This window comes from Amphiura filiformis, chromosome 10, assembly GCF_039555335.1.
Source record: "Amphiura filiformis chromosome 10, Afil_fr2py, whole genome shotgun sequence".
NCBI classification, from domain to species: domain Eukaryota; kingdom Metazoa; phylum Echinodermata; class Ophiuroidea; order Amphilepidida; family Amphiuridae; genus Amphiura; species Amphiura filiformis.
In genome coordinates this window covers 14,729,368-14,742,407 of record NC_092637.1, presented here as the reverse complement: position 1 = coordinate 14,742,407, position 13,040 = coordinate 14,729,368, and the positions used below count along the sequence as shown (strand labels likewise).

Here is a 13,040-nt window from a genome sequence, read left to right as displayed (position 1 = left end):
TATAAAAAAAATTATTTTCCTCATCTTATTTTAACATACCACTGTCACCGTAGAAGGTCAAGGGTCAATACACATGGCTTAGTTGGAGCTCTCCCATACTGACAGTGTAAAAAAAAGAGATCAGGAAAAGAGAATTTATTATCTCTGATACTGGCTATTCCGGGTAAAATGTTTAGGTCATGAGGGAATTTGTCAAATGTTACTGGGGAAATTTGCTTTAAAATTAGTATATATGGCCGTTGCCATGGAAACTGCCTTCTCTTTGAATTATTCTAGCTCACAATTAAAGAAGCCTCATATAATCAGTAATATAAAGTGTAATACAAACTTTTGTAATGCAAGAAATTGCTAAAAATGTAAATACTATCAAAATTGTATAAAAGTCTGCAGTGCAAAAATCTACATTTTTTACTTGATGTAACGTATGTTGTGCGTCTATTTCGTTTTTCCAATTTATAGTGTTATGTAAGTTTTTACCTGTTGTCTAGCTTTTTCTGTAATTTAAATATGAGGTCTATGGGCCTGGTTCAAAATTTGGGTAAAAAAAGGTGCATTGGGTCAGAAATGGTCGTAACTCAACACATGAAGATTTGAGACTACTTCTAACTGCATAAATAGATTGATTGACAAAAAAAAACATAGACTAGACACCAGAACCTGGTAAAAAGACCAAAAAATGACAAAGTTATGGCTAAAAATGTGATTTTCAGGGGAAAATGTGGCCATTTTGGATTTTGGCTGTGCACATTCTTTTTTGAAACCCAGGCTTAACATTTTGTAATTTCATGTTGAGATATGCCTAGGTTAAATAGAACATACAAAAAACCTTATCCCGAAGCAAAACAAAACAAGTCCCATTTATAGCCCACTCCTAGCATTAAGTTCCACCCCCAGGTTATTAGGATTTAGTACTTTGGGGTATGGGGCCCTACTAGGCCTAGTTCCTATAGGTACTGATGCATGTGAAATGATTAAGAATCAGAATAGGAGCTTGTGATTTTCATAATAATCATAAAACCACTAACATGTATGAATACGAGCTTGTGACATGAGAGGGGCTCATATTCAAGGAGCATTATCTACTGGCGATTTTACCAATATGCTGTAAAAGAGAAACACCTACCCCTGTACTTGATTTGCATTCTTAAGTGTGGTTCTTAACTCCTCAATGGAATAACTGACTATTGGCTCAAGAAAAGGGACTGCTACAGTGAAAAGATCTTATATTTGATGTTGGCGTTATATACAGCATCATTATACCAATGTCACATATTGGGAAAATCCATGTTTGTGTTCTATGAAAAGTAAAAAAGTCTCCATGATTTTTATTGCATTATATAAATGACCTATGTACAGAGGTTCTCTCCTGTAATGAACAATTTGAGAAAGATTGAGGAACTCCTACAATGACGTCACAAAGTAGAGGGATATTTCACTTTTTTTCAAAAGTTGTAAAATGTGAAATATGGGCCCCCACCCTGTTCATAAATGGAACATCCCAATATAAATATTTGTTGTTTTATATTTTTTGATAAAGACAAAGGATGAAAGAAGATGTGTAGAAAAATTTACTTTCATAGATGCTTGTCTTAGGTGCCAAAAATTTGTTCAAAAATGGCATAAAACGGCATTTTACAAGTCAGGGAAATACGTGTTAGGGGGCATATTTTAGGGGGCCCATATTTCCCAGGAGGGGGCATAGCAGATTTTTGTATACTGATTATTATGAACACTTATCCAAACTTATTAAATTGCCAAAATATGGTTGAAATTTGCTGACCCTCATCTTCCACCTTTTTCCCATGGCATCAGTATTTCTCAGAAAATCTCTCTTAATGTCACCATAAAGTGTTCAATATCGAGATCAATATGTTCTGATTCTAATATTCTCACGATAATACTAGGCCGATTACGATGTTTGGAAGGATATAGGGGGTTCGTGCCTTGGTAATATACCTATATTTCGGTATTATGAAACAGTATTTTTATCATAAAAATTGGCACACACAACTCATGATTGTTTTTAACATTTATTTCTCTTATCTTTTAACAATTTTTGTCACATCATACAAAAATGTCATTTTCTGTGTCATACCTCCGATTCCGTGATTTTTTTTACGTTTTCCGTAAAACGGAAAACTTCGGACTCTAGGTAAAACCCATCAAAATTACATTTGATTGATGGCAAGTGTTCAGTGAAGCGGGAATAGGGATTACCATAGTTCAATTGTTATTTATTGATTAAATAAACCTCATTTTAATAAGTACTTTTAAGGATTTGAAAGTCCACTTTGTCCCACGGTCAAATACCATGAAATTAAGAAATCCAAATTTTTTATGGGAATGTCATCTTTACAGGCCTATCATAAACATGCCAGGTGACTTGTTCCGGGTTTTGTTGGAGCTGGCCACATGTACATCAGTAGTCAGTACTCAACAGCTACATGTATGTGTGTGTATACCATGCATACATGTATTAACAGGTTACCCTGTTTTGATTATTATTATTATTTATATTTCGGCTATCAGTAGCAATTCATATACTGGTTGAATGAACCCTTTTTGTTTGTTTCTTTGTTGTATACAAACTTACCCATGCCCTTTGTCGGTAATTTGTCTTTTGGTATTTTTTATACCCTGGATTGCCATTATTAAAATTAAAATTAAAAGTATGCCATGGGGTTCACAATGCATGGGATGGGTCCTGGGTATTATTTGTTATGGGAATCTTGGGTGGTGTATTCCTTCAGTGTGTAGGGGTGCATAGGTGTTTGCCAACAAACTAGGACACACACTCGCACTTCACATTTAAACCGTGGACCACTCTGCAATGGGGGACCATCCTTGGTTCAAAGAGGTCTAGCTGCAAACAACTGCAATTGCATGTGTAATGTATTTGCGAAATAGTCCTCTATCGTATGTGAGATATAACGTCCGCCGTTGCTAGGTTAAGTTCCATACACTCAAAAATACACAAACATAATGGCAGAAAACGTCGGTATGTTGATTCAAACTACCATGTTTGCGTCATCTAGTCCTAAACGGCATCCACGTTTGGAGGCAATTGCATGTGGGGGTGTGTAGTTGTATGTATGTTCCATTTTGTTCCCCAGTTGACAATAAAAGTGAGCCGCACACCCTGACACCACAACAGACACTTTAAAGCCATATTGTAACATTTGTTTAGGAGGATGCTCTCAATATTTTTCAAAATTCTGTTTTTTACACAATTGTACTTTCGTAAACTAAAATTTACATACCCTGCAAAAATCAAGACTTGAAGTGCTGTAGTTTTTTCAAAATTCGAGATTTTGCATAAAACACAGGAACCGTCATTTTATTATTACAATGTGCATAAAACAGTACGTACATGTGCATAAGACAGTACATACATGACGTGCGGGCAGTCGTGACATATCAAAAGAACGGACAAGGCTCATCACGTTCGAATGAGTGGGTCGCATTGGCGACATATGCGTTGGTATTAAATATTGATTTTCTTTGTATTGCCTGGTCTGTTTGGGCCCAAATTAATAGAGGACATATCTGATAGTGAAAACTAATATTTTATACCAAAAATATAGAATTTTATTTCTTATGGAAATGTTATAATATGGCTTTGGCACTCATTTACATAAAGGTTTCTGACCCCATGGTCTACCTGCCCTAGTGCATGTAACACACACACAGATGAATGATCAATGTAGCTGGATCAAATTCCTTAGCTGGTTTATTTTTTATTATTTTTCCTAGTATGGGTTGCGGATCCAGGATTTAAAGACCATTGTTAAAGATATGCTGCAACTCCTGTATGCACACTAGTGATTTCATTATTTTTCATACAGGGCAGGATTTAATTACCATGGGCCAGATGGGACCCAGACCCAGGGCTCGAGATACGTACTGTGCCCAATATTTTGAGAGGAAAAAAAGAAGAGGATAGTAGGAAAATTTTATAGTTAAAGCCTTAATGTACGATCTTTTTTAGAATATTTTTTTTTTTCCAAACCGATTTTTTGGCATATTTGTAATACTTACACATGTACCAACTTAAATCTATGAGCAAACTGTCAAATTCGCCCTATTTGTAGTTAAGGGGGTTCTACACCCCTGATCAATTGTGTGCCTATTTTTGCATTTTTCTCAAATATTATAGCACATTGGTGACAAGTAAGATGTGTATATTATAGGGGCAAGGACTACAATTACCGCACTAAAAATTCAGCAACTCAAGGCAAGTAGTTATTGATTTATTGATCAAATATTAGTTTTCCTCATTTTTGACTGTAACTCCACAACTGTTGTCTGTGCTGAAATAAAATTTCCAGTGCAGTAGTTGTAGTCCTTGCCCCTATAATATACATATCTTACTTGTCCCCAATGCGCTATAATTGTTGAGAAAAATGCAAAAATAGGCACAAAATTGGCCAGGGGTGTAGTACCCCCTTAAACTGGATGAATTTCTGTTGGTCCGACATATTATCATAATTTTTCAGATTATGATAATATGTCTGAACGGTCGTAAATCATAGTCTCCTACAAAACCATTTGGTTACGCTCCTTCCACACATGTGGAGGGAGTATAACCAAACTGGCTAGGTTCATTATAAGTATATGTTAAGAAATGAGATACATTCTAGTGGTACCTCTTTTCTTATCATAGATAATGTACCACTTGTCTTGAGTCACTGTTCCAGTGTAGTAAACTGGATTCCTTGCCCTATAATATACATAACTTTTGTTACCAGTGTGTTATTATTTTTTGAGAAAAATGCAAAAATAGTCACAAATTTATCAAGGGGTGTAGTACCACCTTAATCTATTCCCATTCTATTTCCAGTAATGTTTAACTTCTGAAATGAATGTTTGATGACGTAAAATTGATAGTATATTTTCCACCAGACTTTCGGCATATCACAAATTGCACAGAAAAAGAGGAACCATATGACTAAAATGTATCAATAAAACCAATCATGCATTAAATAACAATAGAAAAAAGTGAAACTTGTATATTGTGTTGTGATAAGCTTGAAGAACTGTCATTTGAACAATATATATTTTATTAATGCCTATTCCTCCATCCCTTATTACTGAGTTAGACAATTGGAGAAAGGACTATGTGGTATAAAATGGAAAGGGCAATTTGGCTGGCTATTGGTAGTAAATTCAAGTTTTCTTTGCTTTACCTCAGTTGTTCGGCTGGAAAATAAAAGGGGATATATCTGACAGTAAAAGCTAACATTTTATGGTAAAGAAATACAAATCTATTTTTATAGAAATGTTATACAATATGGCTTCAATTTGAACTACCAAATCCGGGTAAACCCTGCTCCTAAACTATGGCATTTATGGGAAAAGTTGGCTGTGATGTAAATAATTTTTATGGTAGAAGCTTTTATAAGCAAACAACTAGATATAGTGTAAATAAATTTGAATTTATAGTACACTTCAATTAGGTTTATGGTTTCCTTTTTTAAATATATAAACTTCCTGTCCTGTTTTAATTTTATTTCTAAAATAAAAGCAACTTGATTTGAACTGCTAAATGGGGGAGGGGATAACCCTGTTTCTACTGTGCAATAATTATGAGCCCTGGGGAGGGTAAAATTGGGTGGGGGAAAGAAATTTTGGGCAACCTAAGAGGGGGGGAAGCAATTTTTGGCAAGCTGAGGGGGGCAAGCGATTTGTGGTACACATTCATGGGGCAAGCAATTTTTGGCACACCGTTTGGACATTTTACACCCCCCTCCAGCTCATAATTATTGCACAGACTAAGCCATTAGGGACCGTTCACAAACACTTGTAAGGGGGGGCCTGATTCAAAAAACTTTTATCACAAATTTTTTGAGGCCCCCCCCCCTTTTCAGACATTGAAAATTTCGGGGCCCCCCCCCCCCCTTTTTGACATGAAAATTATGGGTAAACCCCATAGAAAAGCATATACACTCAATTTTTCCAGGAAAATTTGTGGTCATTTTTTCAGGCCCCCCCTTAGGAGGGTCAAAATTTTCAGGGCTCCCCCCCTTTTGCATCAGGCCCCCCCTTACAAGTGTTTGTGAACGGTCCCTTATGGCATTTATGGAAAAGTTGCCAACTTGGATGTGATGTAGGCCTAATGTTTATGTGGTAGAGGCTTAATTTATTTACACTATAGTATAGTTGTACTTCTGTTTTCTATTAGAGGTTTGTGGTTTCCTATTTTAAAAGTTTACATAAAACTTCCTCTCCTGTTTTAGTTTTTGAGGAAGCTATTCTTCAAAATAAAAGCAGTTAATGCACCCATGCTGATCAATCTATCAGATAATGCAGCAAAATTATTATATTGTCAACCAGCATGTTTTAACTTAACTCTCGCCACACGGATGTCGACTGCAGACGACAAGTATCAATTTTTTATGTTAAAAATTCAAAAATTTCATCATTTTAAATTTTCATGGCCATATTTGGAATCAGTATCAGATATGCATTAAAATGAGTATTAACAAGCTAGTATATTGGTTTAGTGGTTCTTCAGATCTTGATATTTTGAGAAAATATATCAAAACTTAGACCTTCTATGTTGAAGCTTTTGGCTAGCACGCAGAGCATTAACACTTCATACTCTACATTTCTTCTGGGCTATTTTCCAGTTGATCGGGCTCGATCTGTTCATAGTTACACAGCGTGTTTCTACTTAAAGAGTGAAAGTACATGGTAAATACAACACACTGCATTTTCCAGGCTAAGTACCAGAAGAATTTGGTAAAAGAAATATATGCCTGAAATGGTTACACCATTATATTTTACTGAATGTTAACAAGTATTATTCGGCATGATCTACCAAATGGCCACGGATGACCACGTACTCCACGTCACACTGAAAGTCACATTGGTATGTTTCTACTGCATATAATAATGTCAAGCAACCAGACAGTATCACATACTCCAATTAAACCAAGCTCAATTACCATGGCAAATTGGCAACCCATACATGTAGAAACATTCAGATGGTCTGGCTGTTTTTCTAATTCACTCTCCAGGTGTTGCCCATCTCAAAGTTCCTCTTTAGGCAGCTTGTGACTTCTGTGATTGCACGAATGCACGCCACCTCTGACGACCAAGTTTGTACACCACTAGAGTGGAAATGGGTTGCCATCTGAACTTGGGATGTCCTGGTCTTCAAATTTATACCCATGTGTCTTCGTATTTGCATCAGCACTTTTTCAAGCCAACTGTTATGATGCCTGGCTATGTGTCAAAAGAGTTTTTCTTTTGTCAAAACCAATTTGAAGAAAACTTACTAGTTTTTCTTGCTGACAGTTTCGTCAGTGAGCCACTGACTTTATCAAAGCTTGGTGTTGTTGAGATGATCCAACAGCTGATGACTGACGGGAAGTTATGTCACTTCCGGTAGCGATGTTAGTCTTGCTAGCAGTCTTCAGAAGTGGATTGTGCGCTGAATTATACGGCCAACACGTAGTGCTAAGCGTTGACTGGAGTTCACATACATATTGTAGCAATGTGTGGGGATATCTGAGACAGACTTTCTTTTTTTTAGCCTAATGAATATATTTTCAAAATTGCTTTCTTTGGCCTGGCTGAATCGGATCTTGTCACAAATTGAATTCATTCATTGAGACGGTGATTTTCCCAAATCACAATGGCTCTCCTTAGGTTTCTGTCCTGCATATGTAGGGATAAGAACTCTGCATACAATACTCATCATACATATGTTTCTTGTTATATTTTACAGACCTGTTCCTCTAAGTAAAATGTGATCTCACAAATCTCTTCCATGAACTGCAAGGTATGTCGTGTATTACAAGACAAGTGTGGATAAGCAGTTGTAGCAGAGTCTTCATGTATTACTCCAAGGCAAGCGTTGATTAGCAGGTGTAGCAGAGTCTGCCACCCCATCAATTACCATGGGTGACCTGATCCTAGCAGCCAAGCGAGGCGTCTATTCTAAGGTGCTGTCGGAGCTTCGTGCTGGCGTACCAGTAGATTACCAAGATGATGAGCGAGCAACAGCTCTGTACTGGACCTGCTGCAGGTAAGAACCTCCTATGTGCTTGTGGCCCCTGAACATGTTTAAAACAAAATCTGCCAACAGGTTACATAGGAGGTTTTGCTTTAAACATGTTCAGGGGCCAATGACACATAGGAGGGTTCTTCTTGCCCAACAACATTTGGGGTGTACCACAAATGGTATATGGGTGTCATTTTGGGCTTCTGGTATAACCACAGAATTAGAGAAGAAGAACCAGGACTCACTATAGCACCACATACAATCGCGCCGTCAGCTATGAGGAGAAAATTGGGGATATTCGGGTCCTTGCCGACAGTGCGCTGAGACGAACAAAAACAATTCTGACTCTCATCTCTAGCATATATCGTGTGCAGGTCGCATCAAGTTTGTCTCTCAAATGCGTCCATCATCTATGTCGCTCTTGCACGACAATGATTGCCTCGATTGCATTATGAGGGAAACCGAATACCCCCAATTTTTGCTCCATGCATGTATCAAGATGGCGGCCGAGTCCCGGTTCTCCTTTTCTAATTCTGTGGGTATAACAATGGCTGCATTTTCTAGGTCAATTTTTTATTAATATAGGCAATTTTAAGAAAATTGCATAAAATTTGTCTGAAAATTTTGACTTTAGGTTTACTGATGGGTCTACATTAATTGGCAAATTGGTTTATGAATGGGTGGATTTTCAAATTCTCAACACCACATCCCTACCCAAACCAAACTTGAGTACCCCACTGGGCTTTGTCATGAAAAATATGACAGCCAACCTATATCTTTCCCATGGATCAGGCAAGGGCTTTTTAAAATAAGTCAAAAAATATCATACGAAATGTAAAAAGATATGTATTAGCCGGGGTATTAGCTCTATTTGTTTCACCCTTGTGGACCAATTTATAGCATCACAGACAGGGGTAGCGCGAGCACAAAAAATCACGGGGTCCAATTTAATTTTTCTGGACCCTTTGGTACGTGCAAAACCAACATTTAAGGGGTCCAATGAGAATTTAAGGAGTCCATCTGTCCGAAATTCTAACCTTGCAGTGAAATTATTAGTGTTGTTGGCCGATGGTGATTCAAAAGATTTACTGATCTTTTTATTTTTTATTGATGATTTATGCCTCCGTGCATCGTGAAATTAAGGAGTCCATACAGTTTTTATCAGACCCTTTGGTCACTTTCAACTTGAGATTTAAGGAGTCCAAAATGGGCAAAATAAAAAAATAAGGAGTCCCTGGACGTGCAAACTCCTTAAATTGTGACCCCTGATCACAGATCATTGCATTCAGTCATAATGGTTAATTGTGTAAGATAAGAGAAGTGTAAAAGTTGCACCTGAATCCATAGCAGTCAGGTTTTCTTTAACAAATACATGAATTATCAGTGGCGTACCGTGGCCGCCCCAACCCCGGGGCTGAAGAAGAAACAATTTTGCCGCCCCTTCTTTAACAGCCCGAAAAGGTTGACCCAATTTTTTCACGGTCGTTTGAAAAAGTGAAGAGCAAAAAAAAAAAAAAAAAAAAAAAGGGTTTTAGGCGCTAGCGCCCTAAAAACATCCTTTTTCAAAATTTTGTAATGCTTTTTCAATTTTTTGCACCCTTTTTTATTTGCTAATTCGTTTTGCCGGCCCCCTCGTTTTTGCCGCCCTGTTTTTGCCGCCTTCTTCTTCCGCCGCCTTCGTTTTTGACGCCTCTACTTTGACCCCGGGGCTGGCGCCCCAAAGCCCCCCCAAAATACGCCAAGATGATTATAGGCCTCAGTGGCCTACTGTATTTTTGAGAGTTGACTCCTATATGGACTGGCTGCAACTTTTAACACTGTTTAAAACAGTCTCTTTTTTTATGTAATGACCCTTTGTGACTGAATGCAATTATGCATGACACTATAATTTGGTCCATATGTGTAAAACAATTAAGGCTACACATATCTTTTTACATTTGATTTTTACATTTTGATTTATTAAAAAAAGTATTTAGGGGGAAAATTATAAGTCGTGGACCCTATATATTCATGTAGTAGGGTTCCATTAGTTATCTTTCTTTATTGCTGGTAACATATACTTCCGTGACCATCCAAGCACACCCTCATACATGAAGTACATACATCATACACGGTATATAAATAAATCAGGTGAACATAAAATGCAATTTAAGTCTGCAAAATTATAACCAGGAAATATAATTTTTTGAAATATAAATGAACATAAAATCAAGGCATTTGCTATGAATTGTCTCAAAGGCATTATTTTCCATATCCAGTTAAATCATGGGAGACAAATGATTCCAAATAATTATGAGCAGCTCTAACCCAAAATATGTGCAAACCAGAGTGTTGAATTTTAGTTCAGTCAAAGTATTAGATTTAGTATAATGCAGTGCTTCCATGATCATGATTATTATGAACAAACTCAAACGTGCATCAATAAATATGTGAGATTTCTCTACAGGGGTATTCAGTAAAACTTACTGGGGATATGCCACAAACACAGGTCTTATTTTCAGTCATTTAGAATATCAATGATACCTTTTAAGGCCAATTTTGGAAACATTTGAGAACGTTCTATAGCCAATTCTATTACCTCCACGACCCATTATTCAAAATCGCGCACTGTAATTGGAACTGCAAAATCGCGCACTGTAATTGGTTGAAAACGTTTAAATAATGGGTTCGGCTGCGCCTCACCCATTATTTACGTTTTTACTGCCTCAGACACATTATTTGGGTGTAAAGGATAATGCATTACCCTTTATTTCTTAAATGTTGCCACCTTGTAGCCAAATTTGTCAAAAAATTGGGAAGATTTGAAACACTACCAATTTGTGTTAGATTCGACTGAAAATTTTGACTTTTGGTATAGAGATGGGTCAAAATTTCTTGGAAAACTGGTATATTGATGGTCTACTTTCAAATTCTCAGCGCCACACCCTACCCAAACCAAACTTGGGGGGGGGGGCTATCATTTTCTTCCGAAGGGGGGGTCCCAAACTTACAAAAAGTCAGCGTCAATAAAATTGCGATCCCCTATTTCGGCAACAAAAATGTTATGACCCCCCACCACCGATACACCTTACCCCTAAACAGGTTAAAATTGTATTAGTCTTTTGAATAAAACACTATCTGTGGTCATCTTGTGACTCCTACATTTTGGTCATCAAAATTTGATTTCTTTCCAAAATGTATGACCCCCGGACCCCCTTCCAAAGAAAATGATAACCTCATTGAGTACCCCCTCCCCAGTGATGTATTAAGATTTCTGAACATTTGAATATAAAAATAAACGTATAATTTATATATCTGTCAGTATATTTTTTTCAATAGTCCCTAAATGGGGTTACTCAAATTTGGCAATTTTTCCAAAACAAGTACCCCCCTCATTCCTATCATCTTATCTAACAAGGATGTGTCTTATAATCAGTCACAAGACCAATTAATTACCCATTTTATTACCCGATTTATCCCGGTAGTCAGAATTTCACAGTTTTATCAAGGCTTACACAGTTTTATCAAGGCATCCAATTGAATAAATTTGCTTTATAGTGAAGCTGTTTGTGTTGAATTTGGGCTGTTCCATTTAAAATCCACACTACCCCCGTAGAAGATTTTGGAAATATCTTCCACAGGGGGAGTATGTTTTTCAAATGTAATTGGTCAGGGTTAATCATTTTGAAACCCATACTCTCTCTGTATTATGGCTTTAACTTTATCTTCCACAACTGGAGTGAGCATTTCAAATAGAAGTTACCCAACTGTCTATTCTATTCTATTCGAAACTCATACTCCCTCTGTAGAAGACTTTAGCTAAATCTTCAACAGGGGTAGTGGGGATTTTAAATGGAATAGCCCATTGCAAAACTTGTTTGCGGTGAATCTCAAAGTTAACTTTCTTATCTGTGATCATACATAAAGGTGTGTGAGATAGTCAAAACTTGTAGGTATTTCCTTGTAGGGCAATTAGATCAATTTTATTCAAATACTGCATTGGACCTAAACACACCCCACTATGTGTACCAACTTACAATTTTACCAACTTTCACTTTCATTTTTTGCATGAAATTTGGTTAAAAATCACAATTAAATCACACACTAACTACCTGGATATAAGTTTTCTTTGACTGCAACATTTATTCTATAGTTCCTATTTCTTTACGTTGAATTCTAGCATTACTTTTGGATGGAAAACATTCAATTTGAATTTTATAAAACACTGTAATAAGCACCCCTGCCAGGCACACCAAGTAGGTCGATATGACAATATGGTATTGCATTCACCATTATCAACAAGAAGGGGGTTAATGCAACCACCCCACCCCTCTTGGTTTTCTTGTGTTTCCAGCTACATTAAAATTTTGCAATTTTCTATAGTTCGATCAGCTTATAATAGGCGGGAAATGTTAGGCCTTTCACCATGACCACTACGCCGAAAGTAGACCCACATTAAGAGTGCTCTTAGTTGACCTGTCTTTGAAATTAAGCACTTGACCTGGTCTTTATTTTGTGTATTAAAGAAAGTAGACAAAAGTATAGGACTTGAATTAATAATTTGTGATGCTTCTGGCGAAATGTCACAAGAAAATTCTCAAAATAAAATAATTTGATATTAAGGGATGGGGTATGAACGTTTGGACAGTATTTATTGTGGGACATTTAAATAGAATACATCAGACATATCAAATTGCATTCTGAATACGAAGAATGTCCTCCTGATATCAAATAATTTTGATTTTTTTTTTTAATTCGCAATGTAATACACATTTTATGGCAAATGATTAAAAATTGATGTTTTTGATATTTAATAGTACTCGAAGTAAATTTTATAAATCTGATGATTTATACTTATGGAGGTGGGATGAAAAGCCGATGATCAATTGAAAATTTTGACCTTTCGTATTGAAGATATAGATTTTTTTTCCAAAACACACAAAAAAAATAGGTCTTTGGGGGAAAAAAATCCATATCTTCGATATGAAAGGTCAACATTTTCAATTGATCGCTGGCTTTTCCTCCCAGCTACATACACTTTAAGAATATATCA

General features: G+C 36.6%; 1 protein-coding gene across 3 annotated transcripts in view; it reads left to right on the top strand.

The window, feature by feature from the left end:
* LOC140162547 (uncharacterized) overlaps window positions 1-13,040 on the top strand; it is a 60,079-nt gene that overhangs the window by 23,437 nt on the left and 23,602 nt on the right. For all 3 annotated transcript variants that reach the window (XM_072185798.1, XM_072185800.1, XM_072185799.1), the window contains exon 2: window positions 7,733-8,032. In XM_072185798.1, coding sequence (XP_072041899.1) covers window positions 7,905-8,032 — 128 coding nt within the window. In that variant the 5' untranslated portion in view covers window positions 7,733-7,904. The remainder of the gene's footprint in view (window positions 1-7,732; window positions 8,033-13,040) is intronic.